At 37.9% G+C, this 26696-nt stretch overlaps 2 protein-coding genes across 2 annotated transcripts; one reads left to right on the forward strand and one right to left on the reverse strand.

The window, feature by feature from the left end:
• The first annotated feature begins 151 nt into the window (after positions 1-151).
• cfap43 (cilia and flagella associated protein 43) lies at positions 152-24108 on the forward strand. Its single transcript, XM_036574681.1, has 38 exons — positions 152-223; positions 543-796; positions 1561-1657; positions 2177-2344; positions 2470-2620; positions 3925-4087; positions 4412-4494; positions 4697-4825; positions 5325-5441; positions 6050-6130; positions 6334-6482; positions 7323-7426; positions 7508-7672; positions 7804-7967; positions 9061-9228; positions 9324-9454; positions 10015-10186; positions 10682-10795; positions 11433-11510; positions 12002-12127; positions 12298-12402; positions 12623-12739; positions 13553-13753; positions 13897-14103; positions 15631-15720; positions 16607-16687; positions 16774-16899; positions 17272-17391; positions 17617-17724; positions 17934-18020; positions 18114-18202; positions 21091-21298; positions 21818-21930; positions 22314-22473; positions 22653-22817; positions 23168-23248; positions 23340-23493; positions 23903-24108. The coding sequence occupies exons 1-38, from the start codon at positions 195-197 to the stop codon at positions 24076-24078; spliced, it is 5031 nt and encodes a 1676-aa protein (XP_036430574.1). The 5' UTR covers positions 152-194; the 3' UTR covers positions 24079-24108.
• Positions 24087-26022, reverse strand: sfr1 (SWI5-dependent homologous recombination repair protein 1). Its single transcript, XM_036574690.1, has 3 exons — positions 25713-26022; positions 24816-25157; positions 24087-24695 (listed from the first exon to the last, which is right to left on the reverse strand). Exons 1-3 carry the CDS (start codon positions 25782-25784, stop codon positions 24504-24506), a joined length of 606 nt encoding a protein of 201 aa, XP_036430583.1. The 5' UTR covers positions 25785-26022; the 3' UTR covers positions 24087-24503.
• Positions 26023-26696: the final 674 nt, after the last annotated feature.

Below are 26696 nucleotides of genomic sequence, written 5' to 3' on the forward strand. Positions count from 1 at the left end.
GTTAGGTCCGTATGAGACAAAATCATATCATGAGAAAAACATCGGGTCACTGTTTGCTTAGATTTAGGACTTAGCGGCCAATAGAAATTGGCAAATTACCCCACGTGGTTTCGGAGGCGTGGTTTCCAGTTACCAAGGAAACGCATACAAATGTCAGTTCAGCACCTATTCGGCCTGAGCAGCCTCAGTTTGTAATGGATATTTTGGGAAGTTTGGAAGTAAGGTTGGTAACAGAGCCACTACGATCAGATATTTAAAATTAAAAATACAGTTCTTCTGTTTTTCAGTGTGTTATCTTTAGCTAATACGTCCAAAAGTACAGCAGTTCTCAGATCCCACGTAGCTAACTAGCTAATTTAGCAAAGATATAGGTTAGAGTAACTTTAGCTGGATAGCTGAAATTGAGACTAGCTGTTTAAGCCCTAGGTTTCCCAGTGAAACAGTAATTTAGTTATTTTATCAAAGTTAATATGCAGTTAATATGCAGCACCGTTGCCCTAGCTAAGAGGTTGTTTGTTTGTTTGTTTGTTTGTTTCCGAAAGGTGGGTGCAGGGATTCACTAGCAGCAATGTTGAATTTGTGGATAAGAAAACAGTCTGCTACATCTGTGGGAATTACATAGTTTTCCTCAACATGGAGACAAAAGTGCAAAATGTGCTTCAGTGTCCTGGCAGTGGCATCGGGACCTTCACAGCAAATGGGCTTTGCAGGATTCTTGCTTTCTCTGAACAGAAACTTCATCCATCCATATTTGTGTACAGCTACCCTGAGCTTTCCTTGAGGTGTGAACTTCAAGGTGCGTCATTGTTTATCCAATCCGAGTTTTAGATCAGAGGGTTCCAGATTTTTGTGTTTTTTTGGAAACATTGGTGGAATTGCAATGTTCACCTAGTTAACATGAAAATAATAACCTTCTATTGCAGGTTCTGTATTGACTATACAGAATGCAAGGCCATACTTTTACCTCACTTTTACGTAAATTTGTTTTTTGGGAGAGGTTAAAGTCAATTGATCAATTATAGCCATATGAATCGGCCGTTTGCCATAAATCTCAAACCATAATGAATTTCAGTTAGTGTAAGTGTAAAGACTTTTGAAAAAAAACATGCCAACATTGTTGAAGAGCCCTTTCCACTGGCTCCCTAGTTAGAAAACCACTGGTCTAGATGCTGAACACCAGCATTTTAACCATATAATAGAAGTTTGACCATATTATACACGTTTTTACAGTACAATGTAAAAATACCATATACTTTACAGCACAAAAATGGCATAATACCATACAATACCATAAAAACTAACTTACCTCTTAATTCAACCCTTAACCTAATCAAGTTTATTATATAAACAGTGGTTCTCTCCTAAATGGTTCACATTTTTGCTTGATCTTAACTCCCAACACAAATGGACAGAGCAAAATTGTGGACTGGCTGGGGGGGGCCCAGAGATTTCAATTTGAGAACAACTGATATAAAATACCTTACTAAGCAGTCATTTAAACAAGGAGTCTCAAGTGTGTGTTGTCCACAGTGTATACTTTGATTTTCCTTTATTTTACAGGCACAGCTAAATTGGCTTATACGGTGCTGGCGCTGAGTGATTCAGGCCCCTATTTAGCCTGCTGCTCATCTTTACCTGATTACACCATCACAGTATGGTATGGCAAATAGTGTTTGACTTTGCCCATTTCAATTCTCTTTTATATGTATTAAGACAAAATTTTATTAAATATGCACTGTATGGCTCTAGCGTTTTGATTTAAGCATACTGTTTGTTTGTATGTTACTGGTCATTCATTTATTCTTTAAGAGTGGACTGATTTCATGTTCCTAAAACTACAAAGTATTTTTTTTTCCTTTTTGTTCAAACATGGTAACATGTTTTTTGGCCACAGTAACTTGCACTAAATGTTTTCAGAAATAAAATGTTTGCAGGTTTGTGCAGGTAGATATAACAGTTCACATCTCTCTCTGCCTCTGCTGACGCCTCTATTACACAAATATTTTGTGTTTAATTTTAATCCCTAATCATTCCCACAATGCTGAGAATATGTGCTTTATACGTATTTGTATAAATACATATTTCTATTTATTTGAATAATAAAATGTCAAAAGGGTGTAAAAGAAGAAACATACAACATTAATGGATTAAGATTAATACGTATTTTTTTTCACAGGAACTGGGAAAGTGGAGCTCAGATTTGTTGCCATCCACTGGCTAAAGAGGACATTACAGCTTTGGCTTTCAATCCAATGAACTGGCAGCAAATCTGTGCTGCAAACTCGAAGTCTCTCACAGTTTGGAATATTGAGAGAAGTAAGGACTTTCATATGATGAAGCCCAGGTAGGCATGGCCTCTGTCCAGAAGATGTCACTCTTACCACTGATAGGCACCATATTTCAGTTCATCTGTTAGAATTATATTAACACATATCAAGTGCTTTACATTTTTCTTTGTTTGTGTGACAGTATTATTGATCTCCCTGCTTCTGATGGCTCTGTGGTTGAGCGAGAAGTCATTCCTTCTCATATCACAAATGGGAAGTTGACTTACTACGGTCCTCAGATGCCCACTTCAGCTGTTGCAGGGCTGAGCGGTGACAGAGCAGATAACTTTGTGGTAATCCTTTGCACTCTTTTTTGCAGTGGTTACTTAACATTATCAAACATGAATAAATTTCACTGTTGTTGCTCATGTGGACTGTTTTCTAGAATCTAGATTTCTTTTCCTTTAAGATAAATTTTCATATTCAGAAAAAGTTATTAAAAAGTTGTAATAAAAAGTTACTTTAGAATAATAAAATGATGATCTTGCCACTTCATTTGCTATAAAGCTGAACTTAGAGGTTGTATGTACAGTACAGCTATTCAAATTAATTGTTTCCTTCACCTTTACCCTGTTTTTGTACTATAATACTTTATACTAACAATGTTTACTATCCGGTGTCAACCAGAGGAGGATGGGTTCCCCTTCTGAGTCCTGGTTCCTCTCAAGGTTTCTTCCTGTTTATCTTAGGGAGTTTTTCCTTGCCACTGTCGCCACTGGCTTGCTCATGGGGGCTCGGACCCGGATTTCTTTTTGTAATGCTCATTTCCTTGTAAAGCTGCTTTGTGACAACACCTGTTGTAAAAAGCGCTATATAAATAAACTTTACTTACTTACTTACTTACTGTGCAAGAGTCAGAAGCCACCCTTAATTTCCAGTCAACAGCCAGTTCAAGTTATTAATTTTTCAGGAGATATTTCTGAGGAGATTAGATATAAGATTCTTATGGAAGGCAAAAGTCAAAGGAAAATAAGTTAAAAAAAAAAAAAACAAGAGTTTCCAGAACTGGAGTTTATAAAATTATCACAAGATATAGAGAAAATGGGACTCCTAATGACCACACAAGACCTGGTAGACCACCAAAACTGTAAGCATCAGATAAACAGTACCTAAAGCTTTAATGCTTGTGAGAAAAATCAAGCTCCATTCTTGCTTCAAATCTGAAAAATTCACAGGTGTTTCAGTGGACTGACCACTCCAGAGTCCAGAGCTCAGCGTCACTGAATGTGTTTTGGATTACTCGGATCATGAGAAGTAGAAATTCAACCAACTTCTAAGACTGAAGACTAAGGGCTGTACTTATTGACTGTGACTGGAAATTAAGTAAATGAAGGGTCGTCTCTGACTTTTGCTCAGTACTGTATGTTGCACCCTTCAGTTCTTTCACAAAGATATAAGAGTACCCCTCTGATCCCTTGAGGTATCAACCACAAATTCTTTCCAAAACATTCACATGCAAAAAAGTTGTTGTAAATGAAGATTAAAAGTCATAGAGTATGGCTTTAACAGATATCTTAATAACAGTGTGACTTATAGTTACACTGACTTGTTTACACCCTTCTCTCCTCACAGAGTTCCTTGTTTTTTGCTTTAACAGCCCCAGATCCGAATGAAGCCGACGCTGTGCCCAAGTGCCATCTGCTGGTCAGCTTCCTCACAACTGTATGTAGGTTGCAAAGAAGGCTTCCTACTGCTAGTAAACCCTGAAACTCTGCTTGTGTCTGTCCTCTACACACCGCATATTGAGAGAAGCCCATCAGGTAAATCAAGAAAAGAGTAGATTTTATCAGAAAGGTTGTTAAATATTCACTCACAGGTTGGTAGAGTACTCTAAAAGGAATTAGTCTAAAAGGAATTAGTAACTAAATATTAAAATATAACCAAGTAAAAATAGATTCCTTCCCTCACTTGAGTTGAAATAAAAATATTATCACCTGAAAATATTCAAGAAAGTACAAATCCATACACATTTCACTGTAGTACATATAACTGAGTAAATGTAACTCACTATCCACCTTTGTGTCTGCCATTATTCAACTTTGTGATTGTGGCTGAGGAAAGTTTGCTTTAATCATATCTTACAGATGGCGGTGGGGATCTGGCCATGCAGGAAGGCAGTTTTCAGAGCATGGCACTGCATAGCAATGGAGTTTTTGCTACAGGACATGTATGAATATCTCATTTATTATTACCCCAACAACCACATTTTGCTGTTGGCCTTAACATTGACCTAAAATGATGAATTTACCTTCTGAGCCTTTCATTGCAGATGTGCTGTATGTAATGTCCAAGGTTGTAGCTGTTAAATATTATATGACGATTTCAGCTTCATCTTATTTTAATTCATTCTTCAAGGTATTTTGTTGCAGGATTGTGTTTTACGAAACATCCAGATTAAAGGAAATCAAGCAGAGGTAGTGGAGAGTTGGGCTTTAGAGGAACCGGCTTCAACTGTCTGCTGTTCACCTGACTGTGACACACTGCTGTCTACCAACACTGTAAGTGTTAAATCTGTTTAACAATCACATTGCTTTTGGCAATTTCATGTGCCTGATTCTATCAGCAGGCTCTAACTGGTTTACTCTGAGTTTTTCACTGGACTGGGACCTAATGAATTTGCCCTGTGTGATTATAATGTTTAAGTCAGCACTAAGGTGGTATAAAGTGGATCTGCTACAACATAAAACGGCAATCAGCCCAGCCTTGAAGAGCAGGAGAACCCTAACACAAATAATAGCTGCATCACCATGTCAAATATTTGGTCCCCTTTTTTAACCAATGCCTGTTTTTTGTCTTTTTGGTTCATTAGACTTAATAGTTGATACAATCAGGTAATTGCATTTTTATATAAACTTGTGGAGTTTGTATTAATAAAAGAAAGTCTTTCAGTGAACATTAATCGAATGTATAGTTCTGTGCATTTTTACTGTATGATTCATCAGAATCATCAGATTAATCAGATTTTAAATGACTGTCCTAAATTTTGCTGTTTTGTAGGGACGCATTTACAGATTTAAACCAAGGCTCACAGACAAGTTTGTCAAAGTTCTGGATGTTCTGTGTGGAGACTTTGTGGCTGCCGCTCCATCATACACTGAAAATAACATCTGTGTGGTAAAATAATACAAAGATTTTTTTGAATTACAAAATTTCTCTGCATTGCTCTGACAGTCTTATGCATAAGTTTGGGGTCTTCTGGTAAAATTACATGTTTTGTTGATTTTCTAAGTAAAAAAATGTTAACACATCCTCTATAGAGAACAAACTTTTGCATATCTTAATGCACAATTACTATATATTTGCTGAATTTAACATATTGGAAAGAAATTTGAAAAAAATGTGGCCTGTGCAAAAGTTATAGCACATTTTATATTTTATGTTAAACTCAGCAAATAAATAGAAATTTTGCACTGACACTTGCAGGAAAATGCCATAATTAAGCATTCTCTGTAGCAGATGTCTTAACTTATATTCACTTAGAAAATCAACAAAAGATGTAACTTGACTGGGGATGTTCAAACTTTTGCATACTACTGTCTGCAAATCTTTTGTTTTTAGCTTGCATTTTGCTTTTAAGTAAATTTAATTACTTATTGTATGTAAACAAATTCATTTAGACTTACTCTGTTCATTTTTATTTCTTTATTAATCTTTTTATAGCATTTTAGCATATTCCTCAAAACAGACTAATGTGTTGTCCATGTGTTTGTATGTGATTCCAGTCAGTCAGAGAATGTGGAGAGCTACAGCTGTGGTCACTGGATGCAGGACTTTGCATTGCTTCCATCTCTCTGCAGACAAATGTTAGTACCATTTGCTTAGCTTTCAGTGTTCTTGTTCCATTTACCTAATTCCATTCTATCATACTTTCAAATAGAGAATAAAACTATTAACCACCACATTGAGAATCTGACTTTTACATTACAATGCAAATTACAATACAAATTCTTATGGCAGATATGTCCAGCACTTGATTTTGTTTAAATGTGTTTTGATGTGATTGCAGGTGACTAGCTTGGCATGTTGTCCTATAGCTCAGTACGTTGCTGTGGGCACAGTCACTGGGCACGTTTTGTTCGTGGAGTTCACAAGGAAGGAGCAACCACGACTGGTCCATAGAATCCATCTCTACCATGTGCCTGTAGATCATCTAGTGTGAGTGCTGTTATTACAGTTAACGTTACAGTCAACGGTAGTGGTAACGTTTGTAAATGTTAGTGTCTTTATTGAGTTTCTGAGGCTGCACAGAGGCTGATTATTCAGTTATTACTCTTAAGTGTTAGGTACTATTTTGAAACTAATATTTCAGTAGTTGTGAGAGTGTGGTGCTGAAGTGTGGGCCCTCATACAGGCCCTTGCATTTTAAGATTTTTTTTATATTATTAATGGGGTTATGGAATAACTTAGATTTATAGGGGGGATCATGCCTGAAATCCTTGTTCCTTTCAGTCTTACGCCCTACATATTCCCTTCTCTACCTTCATTTTCTCATGAAGTTTTTGCAGTGCCCACAAGCATCCCATCTCCTTCCTGTTCCTCGGTTCTGTCTGTTAATCCTACCACTGTTCAAAAAGGGTTTGGCCTTCTAGGTTCAAGAGGCAGCCACTCAGACCTCTGGCCCAAGTTCTCTGCCCTCCTTCAGTCACGCAGTCTCCCCTCGTACTATCACCATATGTTGAAGGCACCATCTGAACTCGCAAATTATGTATTGCAGCGTGCATAAGGCTACGTGACACCTACATAAGCCTTTCATGAGAACTGACATATGCCTATTTAGCATTTATGTAAAGGCCTGTTCTGACAGGCATCAGCTGTCATAACACTTTCTGGTGTGAAATTGACTAAAGCAGCCTTTGTGACAACTGATGTTTGTTGGAAAGAGTCTTTATAAATGTTTATATAGGTATATGTCACTCATCATGAAAGGCTTATGTAGGTGTCATGGAGCTTCATGAATGCTGTCCTGTACTAAATTGTTACCTTTGTCCTTAACAGTTTTGATCAAGGAGGCAATTTCCTAATCACAGGAGCATCAGATCGTCACATATTTGTGCTGGATGCACGACCATCTAAAGCATTTGAGATTATTGGCTACACAGGTAATCTACAGATACAGTAACTACAGCTAATTTATAAGCATAAGTCTATCTTTAACTTACATCTTTTGTCATTTTTTTCAGAGGCAATGGGTGCCACTGTGAGTCTGTCTACCCAGTATCAGAAAGAGAGCAAACAGGTGAAAGTGCTGGTGCTCTGTGACAAAGGCCGCAAGGAGAGGAAAGAAAAGGAACAGAAAGAGGGGAACATACTGCTGCTCCTTTCATTGTCTGTGCAGCAGTTCGAAGGTAGACTTGAAAAGAAACAGAAAAAGGCAGAAACATTTTTGCTTATATGAGGTTGGCAATGAAATATCTCATTTTAAAAGCATTACAAACTTGTAAGCTTTGTGATGCAGCTTATGTTAACTCATATGCAGGTCCAGAGAGTTGCGTGGATCGTCGTGGCTGCCTGCGCAAAGATGTTCTTCACAGCTGGGTTTATGAGACCCCACACTCTCTTTCCTCATGTGTTCTGGGTACCAAAAACATCTTTGCTTATTGCCAGCAGAAGAAAGTCCTGCAGAGATTTCAACTTCCAGTAGTAAGAAGCATTCTGTCTGTTCTGTTTTAAAACGCATGTTAAAATAAACTGTAACACTTTATTTAAATGGTTCATAACACATGCGTAAGCTTTAAATAACATATTTAAAAAGCAATGCTTGAATATTTATAAACAGCTTGTGCGAGTAATCACAATATGATATAAAATGTTTTATGAATTGAGTGACATTTCACTGAAACAGGGGCCCTTAAATTAAAGTGACAGACATTTGTTCTACTTACAACACTGTTGTGAAGGATCCTTTGCAAGTGATGAAACTTCTAAGGCAGAGGGATAGTTAAGAACAGCATATATCAGTTTTGTATAATTCTAAATTAAAAAGTATAATCGATACAGTCTTTTTGTAGAACTGGTATGTGGTGCTCTTAACTAGGCCTCTGCTCTTAAAGATCAATTTGATGCTTGATAACAGTGTCATGTAAATGGAGCAAATGTCTGTCATTTTAGTTTAAGACCCTTTATGTCAACACCATGTAATTTACTTCATGTTATATCTGAGGTCATGTGATAATTGGCTTAAGCTGTTTATAAATATTGGGGTTTTGTTTATAAATATATTATTTAGTGCTTATACATGTGGTATGAAGTCTCTCTGTAGGTAGCCTTCAAATAAAGATTTTTCAAATACCATTACTTAATATTTCATTTAAATAGAATCATTGTCTTCCAGAAGATATATATTTTATTTTTAATATTTATTTTCATTTCAGTCGCACTGTGTTTTATTTATCAGTTATTTTTCTTTTCTTTCCTTGTATTTCACTAAAGCTGCATCCAAAACCACATACTCCTATACTATACATACTGAATAAATAAATCGACTTTTGATGGTAGTGTACTGGTTTTGACATAATATTTAGTTTGGTAGTATGTTGTTTTGGACGCAGATTTAATTTTATTTTCTTTCATTTTATTGTCCATGTAAAGCACTTTATTCTCCACGGAAAGCACTTTGTAAACTTGTTATGGTTATATAGATAGAAGTTCGATATAATGTTGTCATTATTCTGCCCTCTGAAGGTATTAAGCATATAATTATGCTTAAGACAGACATTTCTGATCTGATTGGCAGATTACAAGTAAATCGACCAGCACACAGGAAGCAGTTCCACTGAGTCCAGAGAAAGAAGTAGAGGGGCATCCTCTGGGCCCCGCCTCTGTCCATCTCTCTCCCCATCAGAGCTGGCTGGCCTCCGTCGGCAGAGACGGACTGCTCCGCATCCGTGACGTCTCCACTGTGGTAATATCTGATTTACACTGCTTCACAGCTTCACTCACGAGTACTCTCTGTGCGCTGCGGTTACAGCCGATTCTTATACCTTATGTCTCTTTCAGGAAAGGTATGTGCAAATGCAGTGCCATTCTTGCTGGCTGGGAGGAGTTCGATCTGTGTCTTTTACACCTGACAATCAGACACTCATCACAACTGGCTTCCAAGATGGCTCTCTGGTCTGTAGCAGGCTCAGGTAAAATAAATTGTCATTACATATTTTTATAGTGGTATTGTATCTGCTAGAGGTGTTACAAAACACACAATAATATTCATTTTTCCCTAACTGGCTTTTGGAGTCAATATGCACTGTGAATCAACTACAGATTGTATGCTATAAAAAGATTTGTAGCATCAATCATACTGACATTAGTAGGGATGGCTTCCACTGTTTTATTAAAAACACTTCAGGATATTTCTTAAAGAGACAGTCTTGTTTTTAATCCTGTGTTTAAAATGCACAGTCATATGCAAAAGTTTGAACACCCCAGTCAAATTACACTGATGTGTGTTTTCTGTGGAGGATGTGTTAACTTATTTTCACTTAGAAAATCAATAAAACGTTTAGCAACGTTTGTGAATGAGTATATAATACGTGTGAAATTTAATATTGTTTATGAATCACTGTTTGTAACAAACAATATATTTTACTTTGTTGGGGGACTGTTCACTACTTTGGATAACTTAACGTGAAATGCAGAAAAGTTTCCTACTTAACTACTTAAAACCTAACTGTTAAAATGCAAATTTGATCAGGTTAAAGGTGGCTGGAGCTGGTAAAGCAAACACAGCTACCCAGTATGGCCTGTCCATGGTGATGTCCTTTGAGGCCATAATGTCCTCTGAGAACCCTGTCCTCAGCAGCATGGCTGATTGGGAACAGCAGGCTCAATCCCCACTGGCATCTGTACTGTCTCACAGAGGAGAGGTATAGCACCATACAGCTATCCACTGCTTTATAATTCGTCCAATGACTAACAGGTTCTAACTGGTTTCCTCTTTTGCTTTTCACTTTACTGGGACTTGACATCACCCCGGCAGAAGGGTTGTTGAAATGCAAGATTGCCTCAGAAAAAGCATAAATTAAAAAGATAAGAATCAATTTAGCCAGACTGTACTTAGGTAACTCAATCAAGCATTCTCTGTACATCCCTGCTAGTCAGAAGGGAACATCTGAAGCACAAATAAACTGCAGTGCTAAACAGGGATGGGATTTTAGTGCTGAGAGTTAAGCATATTTTTATGCTAGTGCAGGTCAGAACCGGTCAGATTCCAATAACATAATGAAGCAGAAGTGGATCCAGAATTATGAATAAGTGGAACAGAGCCAGATTGTGTGGAACAGATTACATTTCTTTTTTTTTTTCTTTTGTCATGTTGTTTTGGAGATTATGTATGTTTTTTTTACCTGTTTTTAATGCAGGTCAGTGAAAGGACCCAGAGAATAACTGATATAACTGACAAGGACGAGAGCAACACCAGTCTGCCCTCTGCGACTCCATCCAATTCCACATGGCTAGATGATAAACTAGAAGAAGTAAATATTCTCTTTTGGTGTCACTTAAGAACAGTATTTTAAGCAATATTTTTAGACATTCTAATTGCTAGAATTATATCTGCCTTGTTAGACTAAAGCTAAAAATGGCAGTAGGAAATCCATAACAATGTACAATATTCCTCCATTCTTCATCCTAAACAATTTGTACTGGAACAAAGGAGATCCATAGGTAAAGCAAGAAACTGCTGTATGTATTGTGGTTGTGCGTCTTGCTCAAAATTTGTAATGGAAGGAAGGTATATTTTTTTACACAGGTTAAACGCTTGTATGGCTGCTGCAGGCTCACAACTGTGCAGTGTTAAGTTTCGCAGCAAAAGATCTTGTCTTGTATTTGTTTTGAATTGGCTTTACTCATTGAATTTCATGCATCACAACTACCATACAATTTTGCGGCAGTTATCAAATGTTCCATCTGTTCGCCATTATGAAGCTGTGAGGCTTTACTGTGGGGCGAGATCATAATCGTAGAGTTTAATTCAAGGACTGCCCTGGAATGTATACACCATTTGGGATATCCATCATAAATCAGGAGGATCTCCAATAGACTGTATATGTATTTATATATCCGCTTACTGCCACCCTCAACAGAGTCTGAATAAGTCTGCTATCTCTACAGGTACTCAAGGAGGAGAGCCATCAGTTTGCAGAAACCAGGAAGAGCCTTAAGAAGAGCATAAAAGAACTTCGAGAAACAGTGAGAAACGAGATATCGTTGCTGTTGTGACAAAAACCTTGTTTCTCTGTTTTTCTCTGTTTTTACTATTTTTGCATAGTTAGAAAAGTCCAGTTGCCCTTTGTGGACGAACAAGAATGGATATACAAGGTTTTGTTCCAACAGTGTACATGATTTAGTCAGCTTTAATTATCTACTTCTGGAGGAGCTATCATTGAGTAAATGCTGACATTTTTGTTTGTTTTGCTTTTTAGTTGTCCTCTCTTTTTCAGTCCCTCAGATTGTTTGTGAGCCAAGTTGCTAGTTTGGCCATACCAATTTATCAGTATTTACTGAGCCTACATACTGGAGAAGGAATCAGATTTCCAAGTTTTTTTTGTTAAACTATTATTATTAAAGACCCAAGAGAAGCATAACAAGAACGTTTTAAATAGTTCCTTTATCTTCCATGACGAGTGGACGAGTCAAAACAGGCTGCTCAAATGACCTAACTCTTGCTCTTCTGCTGGTAGATCCAGGTTATGATGCGGGAAAATGAGAGTCTGCCGGACATGGAGAAGCTGGAGCAGCAGGAGTTTAACCTGGACGTAGAGGAGCAGAAGAGACTGCAGGCTGAGGGAGAGCAGGAGGTCATCAGGGTAAAAATTGACAGGACAATCATGTAGCTGGATACACTGCCGATGCTCAGTGTGTACAACTACTCTTCTTATAATATGGGAAAGATTGTCAAAAAGCTGGAAGCACCACCATTACATTGTTGAGACTGAAATTTCCTTGATGTTTTCAATCTGTTGATGAATTATGTAAGGTTCGAAATGAGATTGAGCTGGAGAATCTGGCCAAATGCTATCTACGTGAGGTCCTCAAGAAAGAATGCTGGGACTGTATGAAAGTCAAAGAGAAAGCCATTAAGGTAAATAAACAAATGAAAAGATTGTGAAGATTTCTGTCATATAAGCTGCATGTATGACATGAATTTACAGAGGAATTTAAAGCAACTATTTTGCACTTGTATTATAGTTTTAACAAGAGTCTTTTTTAGTTCTGACAATTGTTTACTGTATATGAGGATTGTGGCTCTCCATTACTCTTTTGTGGGTATTATTTTATTCATATATGGCTGCCCCCCTCAGGCCTTCCACTCTGAGTATGAAGTGAAAAACTATCCCATGAAGGAACGCTCAGCTAAGGAACTAGAAGAGCTTCAAAGGGTGGAGACCATCCGAAACATCGAACAGGCTGAGTCTAATGTATGTTATAGACTTTATACAGTACTGTTCAAAGATCTTAAACCATAAAATGATATGTAAAGCTATTTATCTGGGCAGTAAGCATGTATTAACAACAGCAGAATAAATACAAATAAACTATCTTCTAGGATGCCCATTGTTTTTTTTACCATCCAGTACCTAGTTTGGTTAATCAGTTCTTTATTAAATTGAGGTGTGCTGCTGGTGAAATGTAATAAATACAAGCAATGGCTGGAGTACACTGAAAAGTCAGAAACAAAACCTATGTTCTTCTAATCATATTCTTCTTACCAACATATTAACAGCTTTCATAAAAAACAAAAAATCCTGGTTTTACTGTATTTGTGTTTATTTGTATTTATTCTGAGGTTGTATTGTGTGTTAGATTTAAAGAGGCCATATCTGAGATTTTCCTAGTATTTTTTCCTCAGAGATCCACTTATGACATTTATGCATTTTTTTTACCAAAAACAGTCCCTTTGAATAAAACAGGCTGGTTTTGTTACTGTGCCTTTAAAACGGATATATATAAATGATCTCTGTTATTATTTCACACTCGGTATTGTGCCTAATTTAAAAAGCAGTCTGGACTAAAACACTCCTTACAATCTCACCGTAAACTTAACTGTTATAGGTTAAATAGGCGGATATATGTAAATGAATCAGTTTTTATGACATCACAAAAACTTCCTCAAAACGGGTCATTTCTGCAGCTTAGTTTCAGTAAATGGACTGTACAGACAGATCAATGAATTGTAGGTTTTTAAAGCATTTAACTATATTTTATGTCTTTTTTGACTCGATATGTGCAAGCTCCAGCAAGAAAGTTTGGAGAGGTCGAGCAAGGTTCCGGTAGAGGGGGAGGAAGAAGAGGAGGAGGAAGGGCATGAGGCAGACAGCTTGGCTTTAGCTGGCAGTCTGAGCTCTCAATACGGAGGCTCAAACCCTTACCTTTATAGCCAATTCAACCTGCACACCAGAGAGCAGAAAATCAACCAAATCACACTGCTCCAGGTAACATATATCATATTGTCTTTATCTATAAAAAGACAAAATGTCACTTTCAGGCAATTTGAAATTGCTTTCAAAGTGCATATTAAAACTCTTACAAAATAAATGGCAGCATATTTGAGACCATTTAAATATTTTAATTCTAGGATGTTATCCACAAAGTGAAAACAGCTTTTAACACAGAATTTGAGGCTGTATATAAGCAGAAGGAGCAAGAGATCAGCCGTGTGAGAGACAAGAACAGACGCATCACAGAGATTATGACAGAGCTGGGGCTGCAGGAGAGTTTGTGGGAGCCGATTCTGACAGACAACGAGAGGCCAGAGAGAGCGCTCACGGTCAGCGACTCTGAGGTAACAGCAGGATTAAGATTCTAGCCTCCATATCTAGAAGTATAAAAGTATTGCATGGAAAGCATAATTGCAACTCCAACCCAGAACTTTCTCTTCTTTTAAAGGCAGTTCCCAAACCAGGGGTCGCAACCCCATGTGTTGCGCCTTCATTTACATATAGGGAAAACATGGGAGAAACTCCCTATTTTTTTACTTCTGTTTTCTTAATCTACAAATGTCACAAATATTACTCTAACTATGAAGACGATATTGTGTGCTACTGTTTTGAAAATGTCACTAACATCATACTAGCAAAGCAATAAAACCTGGACAACTTGCTCTACTTTGTCTACTAATTCCCCCAAAACTTTGAGGCACTCTGAAGCCATAGAGACTGTGGAGCAACTGAGCTCAGGAAACAAGAAAATGTGCTGAAACATTCAGTGAAATGGAATTCTGAAATAGCTTAAGCTGAAGAAAAGAACCACACCCAAAAACTTCGCATCCCACCACCATCCTGTCACCTCTCACTCTTCCACGACTGCTCTCAATTACTGAGTGGTATGGAGGTCTGGCTTCCTTAAGCATAGAAAAAGCCACCCGATATTCCTTCTCAAACTTCAGAGTTCTCCTCCTCTGTCTCAAGCTCAGTTTGGGTGTGGTTTGAATTCACAAATAGGCAGTTACAAACAGTGAATAACAAGCACAAGCCAAAAAATGTCTTATGTGTGTCCTCTCAAGGGAAAGCATGAAACTACCTTAAAAGACATTTACAGAAAGCCAACAAACTTAAAATTCTTTTTTTTTCTTTGGTAAACAAAATGAAGTTACTTGGCTTGCAGAAAATTTCCTAAATGTCCATTTGGGCTACTTTAACCAGAAAGTTAGAAACCTCTGATTTAACAGTGCAACAATATAAAATAAAATAAAATTTAAACTTAAATACAAACCAGTTACATCTTTCTATCAAGTGAAATAAGCTCTGAAATGTTATAGATGTAATGTTCTGAACCTGTTCTATAAGCTGTTATTCAATGTCTCGAAGCATCTATAACTTCTTACTCAGGCGAGTCATGCTGTGCCCGGGAGTGTCCTTTGCGTGTTATAGCAGGGCACTCTGAGATCATTAGGTATACGATCTGACAAATGTTCTGCTCCTTCATTAGTATAGCAGAAGTGTAGTGTACCATCCCTGGTTCAGTTTGAAGCTTACAGATTTTTGGCTGGGTTTCCTGTGAGTCCCTCAAGAGCAGTTGATGCCAAAATGCATTCCACATAACTTTATTGCTCTCACTTTGAACACAGAAATGTATAAAAGAGCTTTAGTAGTAGAAGCTTCCAGATTTCGGGTAACAGGTCAGGGCAGGCACCTTGAACATTTCCATCTGGCCAGGGGCTGAGACTGAGAGGTTTTTTTGGCAAATCCTCAACAACAAAATTAACTTTTAAAATAATTATAATTATTATTATAATGATTTCTGAGATCCTGAGAACCTTTAATTTGACTTTTGCTTGTCGAAGACAGTAGGTTTCTGTGTGTGTTTCTAGATCAAGATAGAGAAATACCTGACACCTGAGCAAAGGCAGAGGGAGGAGGAGCAGAGAAAGGAAGAGGAGCAGAGGCAGCTCGCGGCGAAGGTATAAAGTTACTGCAATGTGCACAACAATTTTTCCAGTAGGTCTTTTCTTCCCCATTTCCTACACTGAAAAAAGTGAAGCACTTACTTAAACTTACTTGACCAATATGTGTATATTATTCCCACATGAATACAGTTGACATCAGCACCATTAGTGTCAAAAGTAAGTCAACTGAAAATCAAAATTGTGTTTTTTCATTCACCCAACTCATTCTTCTTAGTTGAGTTCAAAATTCTCCCGCCACTGTTTCGAGATCTGCATCTCAGTTAGATAAACAAGAAAAAGAATTTGCATTTTTTACTCAATTATAGCACTATGGCACTCCTTCCATCACACAGTCCCATCTGGCATTTTTACTTCTTGGGATTCTAAATATTGACTGTGACAATGGTAGGATTCAAATTTATAATCTGATGCTGGGATGAATTATCAGAAAGTTGCACCATATGAGACTATGACACTCTTCAAAGTTAAAACAACAAATATTTTCTACAGTGTATTAATTTACAGACACAAAATCTGAGTTGCTTTAGGTGTTCCGGAGTGGTGCAATGGACTAAGACATCACGAACAGGAGATTGTTAGTTTGGAACCCCAGCAATGCCATTGCCATCCAAAAGTGAGTTCCCAAGAGGAAAAAATAGGATTGTGTAATGGAGAGAGTCCTTACTACTGTGTAAAATGAGCATACAGTGTATGTAAATCCAAATCCTCACCGTAGTGAAGTAAAGAGTCTCTGTGAAGCCATTTTATGCATTTTTATGGCATTTTTTGACCTATGTCAAAAGGTAACAATGCACACATTGTCATGTGGCGGTACAACACTGCAGTGTGATGACATTAGTATTTTATTTAGGTCTCTTTTTGCTCTCTATTTCCCATGTAGGGCGACAATATCAGAGAGAGGGCTCTGGATGATATGATGGGTGGGGTGCTTGAGCTGAAAAAAGAGGACATCCTGAGAACGGTATAGTGACCAACTTGGTTCTGCTGCAAAACATTAAGAATACAGTGATCTAAAATCATTTAAGACATGTTTGACTTGACTTAAAGGAAGTGCCACAGCCTGAGTTTATGGCCAAGCCAGAGCTACAGTGGACAGATGAGGAGAGAAGAAACTTCAAAGAATATGAGAAAAAAGCAAAAGAGCTCAGAGAAGAACAGGAGAAATACAGAAAGGTCTGAGCTCTTTTCCATTGAGTTAAGCTCTTAAGGAATACTGATTTGTGTTTTTCATTAATATATGGCCAAACATATTAACCCCTTGTAAACTGGGTTGAAAAAGGTTCCTTGAAAACTCACTTTTGTAATTGAAGCACACACACACATTATCTAGGCCGCTTATCCTCCTGGGTCGCAGGGGGTTAGAAGAGTGTTAGAAGCACCATGTTCCACTTTTAGTGCCATTACTATTATCATGTGATCAGAAGAATACAGCTTCTAAGTGAAGCACCAAATTACTTCCTATACTTGTGTTATTCCTCATTTCTTTAAACTGTTTTGTGTATATAAGTGATATTCTATTTAAACTTATAACCTTTTTGGTGACAGACCTTGGAGGCAGAGATGAAAAAACTGCAGACATCCATTAAAGATGCCACCCAGGCCTTTGATGAAACACTGAGTAAGCTGTTTGAAAAGAAGGTGAAATCTGAGATGGTCATATATCAGGTAAACTGATATAGTGAACCTCTGCTTGTCATCGCTTTACAGACAATGTAAAATTTTAAGACTCATAGCTTTAACTTGAATTATTTTTATTATTATACATGAATTATATTATTATATATATATATATAATATATTATATTAAATATATATATATTATTATGAATTAATCACTTTGATTTGCAAGAGGCCACAATTCCTAGTTTTTTTTATTTGCATGTACCCCAGGAGGAGCTAAAGATTGCCAATTTAGCCCATTCCCTGTTAACTGAGGAAGAGATCCTGAATAGAGAGAAAGATCTGAACTACAAACTGGAGAAAGTGAGAGCTCTTAAGGTATGTTTGTTTGGATACTGTTGTTGGGTTTCTTGGTTTCAGCTGTCCTTATGTACCAAGAGCAATGGGTGATGCACATTTCTTCGGATAATTACCATGCTGCTGATGAGACAGACAGGTCATGCATGAACAAACTTGTGTGACTGTTAGACTGTTTCCAACTGTCTATAAAATGTTCCTGCATATGACTAACTCCTTTCTGTTGCCAGAATGAAATTGGAGAAGACCTGAAAAAGCACAGAGACGATGTGGAGGCATTTCGGGAGACATACGACAACGCTGTGGCTGAAGATAAAGTAAGGCCATAAGCGTTCTTACAGCAACCACAATGTTATGCTCAACCATAATAATATGTCAGATATCTTCTAAAAGCTTGTGTCTTTTGAAAGCTTCTTGACAAAGGATTTCGCAAGGAGTTCTCCGATGTTCCTGGACACATTGCTGACCAGCTCTATAAGCTTTACAAGCGCAGACCCAGGTACTTTTCATAGGTCAAGGATTACCTCAAAGTAAATCAGCATTTTTTCCGTAAGATATTAATCACCTGTACAAGCTTTGTAGCTTTATGTTAACCCTTAAACCCTAAGGGCCCATTTATGAATCCTCACTTCAATTACTCACTTAACTTACAAATTAGTTCAGTAGTAAGGGAATAATAGATAGTAGTTCTGGTTAGTGGTTACTGAATAATAAGTCTTAAGATTAGTAACTAAATAGTATACCTAGGGTAAGTTTCCTAGACCCAGATTAAGCCTAAGTGTAGACTAATAGAATTTTCAGTGACAATTCACCATTGGCACTGCAATTTAATCCAAACTAGGCTTAATCCATTTCTGGGAAAGAGGCCCATGGGGTTCAAGGGAGTTTTATTATACTTAAAACTCAGCAAAATGTGACCTCTGACTTTGCAATGGAACGATCACCAAGTAAGAAACAGAGGCAAGATCCACCTGGCAAGTTCACTGACATAAATACACTTAAAACACTCAAACAAAGTTGTAGCACATGCAGTGGGATCCAAAAGTGTCAGACCACTAGTCAGACCACTAGTGAAAATGCTAATATTTAAAATGCTTATTGTAAATTTGATGCCTGCAAAAAGTTCCACATAAGTTCAGACAGGGGCGTATTTACCACTGTGTTACATTACCTCTCCTTTTATTCAATAATCATTTGTGAACTGAGGACACCCATTCTTGCTTGTTATAACACTTCAGCTAGTCCAACAGTCTGGGGTCTCCACTGTATATTGAACTTCATAATGCACCACACGTTTTCAATGGGAAACAAGTCTGGACTGCAGGCAGACCAGTCTAGCAACTGCACTCTTTAACTACAAGGCTACGCTGTTGAAAAACAAGCAGGAACGTCCCTTAAAAAGGTGTTATCTAGATGGTGGCAAATGTTACTCCAAAATGTGTATGTACTCCTCAGCATTGTTGGTGCCTTCACAGATGTGCAGTTTATCCATGCCATTGGCACTAACAATCCTCCATACCATGACAGACACTGGCTTTTGAACTTTGTGTTGGTCCCTCCAATGTCCATTTTTTTCCAAAATTTGAAAGATTGACTCGTCAGACCACAGCACGCATTTCCACTTTGCATCAGTACATCTCGGGCGGCACGGTGGCGCAGTGGGTAGCGCTGTTGCCTCACAGCGAGAATGGCCTGGGTTTGATTCCCGGCCGGGTGACCAGGGTCATTTCTGTGTGGAGTTTGCCTGTTCTCCCCGTGTCTGCGCGGGTTTCCTCCGGGTACTCCGGTTTCCTCCCACAGTCCAAAAACATGCAGTCAGGCTGATTGGACGTGCTAAATTGCCCCTAGGTGTGAATGTGTGTGTGAATGTGTATGTCTGTCTGTCTGCCCTGCGATGGACTGGCGACCTGTCCAGGGTGCATCCTGCCTTCCGCCCAATGACAGCTGGGATAGGCTCCAGCACCCCACCGCGACCCAGAAGGATAAGCGGTTTAGATGATGTATGTATGTATGTATGTATCAGTACATCTCAGATGAGTTTTAGCTCAGAGAAGTCAGTGGTGTGTCTGGATGTGATATATGGATTCCACTTTGCATAGAAAAGTATTCACTTGCATTTGTAGATGCAACAGTGAACAGTGTTTACTGGCAAGGGTTTTCTGGAGTATTTCCGAGCCCATGCAATCATATTCATTACAGAAGCATGTCAGTTTTTAATCCAGTGCCATCTAAGGGATCGAAGGTCATGGGCTTTCAGTATTAGTTTTTGACCTAAAATCCTTGCAGATGCTTGTTAAGGAACGTTGTTCTTAAGCAAGTGGCAAGGCTTGCTCTGTTTTTGTCCATTAAGGCCTGCTTTTTTTTTTTAATACTCAAGCATCACTGTATCACCCATTTAAGATATTTTTTTCACAGCGATCTGAGTCTTAAATTGCCCCTGTTCCAACTTTTTTGGAATATGTTTCAGGCATCAGTTTCAGAATGAGCATGTATGAAACATAATGAAGTCCAAAGGTTAAACTTTAAATATCTTGCCTTTATACTGATTTTATTTAAATAAAGGTCAAAATGAATGTACTGGTTACTGCTTTCTGTTTTTAATTGCATTTTACCCACCTACCAACTTTTTTTAATGGGTTTAATTTGTTTTTTTTATTATAAATTATTTTATCAACATAACAATTTTAGTGAAAGACAGAATGTTTGAAATATTTACATGAATTTCAGGATTTCTTAGTATTACTCCAGAAGTTTGTGCAAAACTTCCTAGAAGTGGACCAAATCCACCTGAGATTCTTCTGAGCATGTGCTTCAAGGAAAGAGATAGCACACAAAAAACTGACCGCTTTGTACAAAGGTCTTAATGTGGTTAATGTCAAAAATTTGCTTGAATTTGAATAGTGGTCTAGAAATAGTGCAGAATCTTGAATTTTTCTTCTCCAGATTTTCTGTAAGTCCTCTTATCATATTCTGTCAGTTTGCTGCATCCCTGTCTTTTGCAGCCTGAAGCACTGAAAGACATTCAGAGTGGAAGCCAGGAGTATCGACTTGGAAATGTCCGACTTAACAAGAACAATGGAAAGCAGCATGAATTCACTTGTTTTGGAGGAATTGCAGTGGTATCCAGTTTTATCTGTGAAGGCCGGTGTGCCTGCAGGTTTTCATTACAAACAAGAAGAAGCACACCTGATTCCTCTTGTTTTATCAATTGTCTTCAAACAACTGATAGATGTGCTTCTGCTTTGTTGGAATGAAAACCTGCAGCCACACCAGCCCTTTGCATATATGATAGGACACCCCTGCTGCAGTGTCATTTAGCTCTGACAACACAGACATCTTCAGCTTGCTAATTAAGGTGGAGTGACAGTGGCGGGTGCTCTTTCTCAGAGTGCAGAGGATGAGGACTCAGACAGACAGCACAAGCCCGTTTAGGGAGTGGCCGTTGTTGAGCCGGGCAGCAGCAGTGGGGCTATCAGAGATGATGAGGGCCATGGAGGAGCTGGATGCTCCAGAGAACATGCCAGAGGGTCTGGACCCAGCTGTGTGGGAGAGATTCTGCCTGGCCAGGAGGGCTAAAGTGGAGAGTGAACAGCGGGTAAGGAATGGCTTAAAGGATGCCTGTGAGACAGTGTGACCTGCTCTTAATGTTGCTCCTCCATAATGTGTTTACTCAACTAACGAAATAAACATGATTAACTGATAATAACTGCTAGATAATATTATACTATTAATGTAACTAATATTAACACATGACTTGAAGTCGTATGACTTCATACATTTTCACCTTCAGACTTTGAAATCAGAATTTATTAGAAAAAATGCAGTATCAGGCCATTTACCAAGCAAACTATGTTAGGATAGTCTGAAAATGGATTGTGTGGATTATGAAGCAGCCCATATCTGTTGTAGAAGTAATAGGAGTAGTGCAGAGGCTTGTATAGTTGACTGTAGCATGATTTAGTTTTACCCTCTTCTCTGGCCACTTCAATATGCACTTAACGTCAGCCATCGTGGATCATAAAGGTCAAACTTGTGAAATCTGAATTTGTGATGACACTGAACATGTACTTTTTCTTCCTTAAGTGTCTTGTATAAGTTATATTTTTGGTGACAGGTGAAAATGAAGGCATTGACTCTAGCAGAGATGCAAGCATTTCTACAAAAAAGAACAGATGAAGATGAGAATGCACGAATGGAAATAAAGAATCTAATTGATGAGCTTAATGGGTAAGAAACACTATAATATTTGTGTTGTACAGAGTAACACTTAAAATAGTGACATGATAGTCTGCAACTATAACATTATACAACATCATATTATTACAATGGACCATATAAAATAAAACTAGTTTAGTAAGGTGCTTCAACAAGGTGTTATGTTGTCATAAACACTCCTTACAAAAACTTCTTTTGTAAAAAGAGCAAACATCAACGAGTATTTAGAAAAAAACGGTTTAATTATGTGGCTTGATTTCCTGTCAGGCAGGAAACTGTATTTTTGATTTTTTGATCATCATGTTGTGAAAACTATATGAACATTTAACATGTAGTTCTGCCTTCCTCATATTATACCAGTAGACTCAGGGCCATATCTTTGTGTTTTCCACCAGCCTGAGAGAACAGAAGATGAGGTTCTGCTTAGACCTTATGGTGCAGATTCTGTTAAAGCAGGGCCAGGTTGAAGTGGAGACTGGAGACTTCGTCGCAGATTACTCAGACTCTCAGCTGATCCACCGCAGTGTTGTGGAAGACCTGAACAGCACCATTCGGGTACTCCAAAAACAGTCTCACTTTTGCCTTTACTTTCTGGTAATGCTTATTGAGACATTATCACTTAAGAATCCATACAATATGTATTACAGTAGTTTTAAGTAGATTTAACAGTAATATTGACACTATAGAAAATTACTAATCATAAAATACCAGCACACACTTCTCCTTTCTGCTAGACTTTAGGAGAACAGAAGATCGCGAGCATGATAGAGTGCAAAGACTTCCGCAAAGGAATCATTCAGCAAGAATGGGAACATAAGAGGATGAGGATGCAGATGGAGGATCTCAACAGCAAAGCCAGAGACATTCAGATGCTGCGTGTCTCTCAGGAGCTCCAAGAGGTAAAGCCTGGCTTTATCAATAGAGCTTGTCAACAGTAGTACACTGTTATTCAATTTAAAAAAAACGCACTTGACTAATGCATTACTCAGACTGTTCAGTATAAAGTACAAACAAGTAGCTCAAACCCTTCCTTCAGGCAGGAGTGAGTATATATTTAAAAAAATGCAACGTCAGGCCATTTACCCACAAACTATGTCAGGATAGGGCTTGTCTAATTCAGTGTGAGCATGGTTCAGTTCTGCCCTCTTCTCTGTCCACTTTAACATGTGTTTAATGTCTCAGCTACAAGGCCAAACTTGTGAAATCTGTATTTTTGGTGATCCTGAACATGTACTTTTTCTTCCTTAAGTATCTGAGTGAGACAGATCATGACAACAGAATGTCAAAGCAGGTATCAACTCTAGAGAAGACCATAACATTACAAGAGAAGGTAAGCACAGTGATTCTTTTCTAAGAGGTGAATCAAAGTAAATGTTCTGAATACTGCTGATGTAGTTTGACTCTAACATCTCTTTATCCAGACTCATCTGAAGAATGTTGAGAACTGTAAAAAGCTAATTAAGCAGCTGAACAGACAAGCTGCACTGAAGAAAGAGAAGAATTCAGCTCTAGATCTGCAACTAGCCAACATGGAAGTGACTGTTGCAGAAAGAAGAAACATCTGTGAGGCAATAGGTATCAGATGGTGCAAAAGATCTCTGCTCAAAAAATACTTAAATACAGCAGTAAAAAAGTTAAATTTCATCAAACCTACAGATTAAAAAGTTTAGATCACTCAAGTCTTTGTCCAGTGAAGTGCCTTGAAAATTATTATAGGCTCATTCTATGATCTGCTGAGTGTTAAAACTGCCTAACACAGAAGCAGTGTGTTTTGTAACTGTTATGTAAATGCAACATGACTAAGTCTCTTAATAGTACCTCAGAAGCTTTTGGGGTTTTTTGGTCATCGCAAAATTGATAGCAAAAAGCGATAGTCATCTCCTGCAAAAATGGTAAACATCTTCTCAAAAGTATCAAAAATGCTGAGTAAGTCTTTACTTTCAGTACTAGGAATCATAAGTAAACTTTTCTAATGTCTCTACAGCAATAGAGGAAAACCAAGAGAGTGAAGCTGAGGAACGCTATCAGGACATCCTGCAGAGGAAGAAGCTTGTGGAACTGGCCAAAGCACAAGCTGAGGAGGTGACCATTCTGAGAACTGAGGTGGAGCGCATGCGAATGAAGACATTCCCTGCACTTAGTCAACTTAAACATAACTGATACAGGAATTTAAATAAAAATGCTCTTTATTCACAGTCACACATTTTTTTAACAAAAGCCATCAGATTTAACAGGCATTTATAAATGCAACAGAATGAAATGGAAACATGTGCAAAGTGCAAAAAAAAACTGAATAAATGACATGTTACACTGCGTTGTCTATTACATTCCACATGTACTTAGAAAAACACACGGGTATTTAAATATGTTAAAAGCCACGATCGTGGGTTGGTAAGGACATGTTCAGTCACAACAAACTCCTGACATCACCCTTCCCTCAGTGTTAAATTAAGGCCCAGCTCTACTATTGTGGTGACCTCAAACCCAAGGGTGGCATTGAACTGTCACGTACAAAACAACATACAAATACCTGGAGAGTGATGGTGAACTACTGTAATAAAAATAAGACACACACTGTCTGTATATCAGCTGTCTGTGAAGTTGTCCTCTGTCCTATCAAAGTGCAGTATACCATCCTCCAGTCCAAAGTGGTCAATGAGCTGAGAGAGACTGGCTTTTCGGCCATCTGTAGGTAACTCAGTTTGTAGTTCATACAGCACTGCTTGAGCACAGTGCCTCCATTTATCTATCAGGTCTTGCAGCTGTGTCAGGTCATTCTAATGAGAGAAAAATATCTTTCATTAGTAACAGAATAAAGTCAATCACTGTTTAACTTGTTTTAACATATATATTGTTGTGGACTCAGGACATGGTGATCTAAAAATGAAGATATTTACCTTTGTTCTGTACATTTTAACCATCTTGAGCCTTCGAAGAGTCTCAGATTTCTTCTTGGCATCTTTCTTTAATTTCTCTCGAAGCTGATGTAACTCACTTCGAGAGAGCTGCAGGGGGTCAGACTCAAAACTCCTCAGACAGTCTTTAAGGTCTCTCATGGTCTCATTTCTGTTCACGTCAATCTCAGCCTCCTTCTCTGGTGGCCCAGTTTGGTCTGTCTCTTCTTTTAAGGGCTGTGGTAACTCATCTTCATCGATTTTAAGTCGTTTAACCACACTGAGGGGGGAAGTAAAGGAAGGTCGTGCTCTTTTTAACCTGGCCTTCAGTGCAGCACTCATTGGCTGGAAGCAAAAGGAAATACAAGTTAAATACTGACATGAGTCCCTTAATATTTCTATACAGACCAGAAGAGATCTTCTGGACCAGCTCTGGACCTTGAATTAAATTTCCAGTCCTGGATTCTGTTTTTGTTTTTTAACTCCAGTTCTTGAGACAGTTACAAGTTTTTCCTGCCCTAACAGACCTGATGCAACTCATGAAGGGTTTAATAATTAGCTGATCAGTGGGGACAGTTAGCTAGATAAATAGTTCATTTACATACCAGTGATTACAAAATCCAGATTCAGTGTCAGTAGTTGAATAGGGTGACCTGAGCCATAAAATTATTTTAGTTGTATGGTCTTTCTAAATTGGTAAAATGTACATGAGAACTGTGATGAATCTGTTTAAGGGTATAATGGGGAATTATAGCTAACCAGGCACGATTTGCCTGTCTCGGTGCATTAACAGCCTAATGTATACCAACAAACACTCAAGTAAACCTTTAAGCACTGTAAAGTCAGGGGGTACGATTAACGAAAAAACAGCTTAGATTAAGATGTAAACTAACAGCTAACCTTGCCCACACTGGACCCACTTGGAACAGACGTCTGCTGCTCTACTGGGAGCCTCTCAGGTGTTTTATCCATAGCTGACGGCTCTGTTTTAGCAGATTGCAGCTGAAGCAGAAGCTAAAGCTACAACGCAGGGCAGAAGAAACATCTAGATAGCTCGCCGAAGTTTGCTTATTGTTTGTTTGTTTGTTGTAAAATAACTACCTTCTAGCTAGGCTAACTTACAAGAAATGAAACTAATTATTTAATTACAAAGTGAACTACAGGTTCTACAACGGCAACACTCAGATTCAACTGTTTACTACCGCTCTACGTCTTCTACGGCAAACGCCATTTCCGGAAAAACACATGGTTCATGGGAAATGTAGGATATGTAAGGTTAATGCTCAGGATTCGTTTCTCGTCGAATTTATTGAATTTATGTAGTTTATGAAGGCAACTGTTCCCGAACCATTTATATAGAATTATTTGTATTATTTATTTAATATAATAACATAACAACAGAAGCTAAAGCTGAAGTGCAGTAGATACAGTTTTTGATAAACTGGTGATCATTACAGCTAAACTTAAAGGGACTTTAACCAATTTTTCAAAATGTCTGTTAAAATTAAAGGGTTAACAGGTAAATAAAGTCATTCAGAAAGGTTTAAATTGAAATGCCCCAGTCTAGAGAAACTTACCGAGTTAGATTTGTTCACAGTGGTGGTGATGGGAACCAGACCTCTGAATGCCTCTATAAGCTGCCTCACAGAAAGTTACTACATGAAATTGTCACAAATAATTGTTTTACAATAGGTTTTAAATAAGGTTTCTGCCTAAAACATTTTTAATACAGTGTTACATGCAGCGTTTGTAAAGCAAAACAATCCTCAAAAAAAGTACTTTCTGATTTACCGCTATTTTATCATTATCAAGATTACATCTGAAAAATGAGAAGACACAATTAGGTTCACATGGTCTTTATAGTAAATAAAATGAATACATTTA

Source organism: Colossoma macropomum, unplaced genomic scaffold, assembly GCF_904425465.1.
Source record: "Colossoma macropomum unplaced genomic scaffold, Colossoma_macropomum, whole genome shotgun sequence".
Lineage (NCBI taxonomy): Eukaryota > Metazoa > Chordata > Actinopteri > Characiformes > Serrasalmidae > Colossoma > Colossoma macropomum.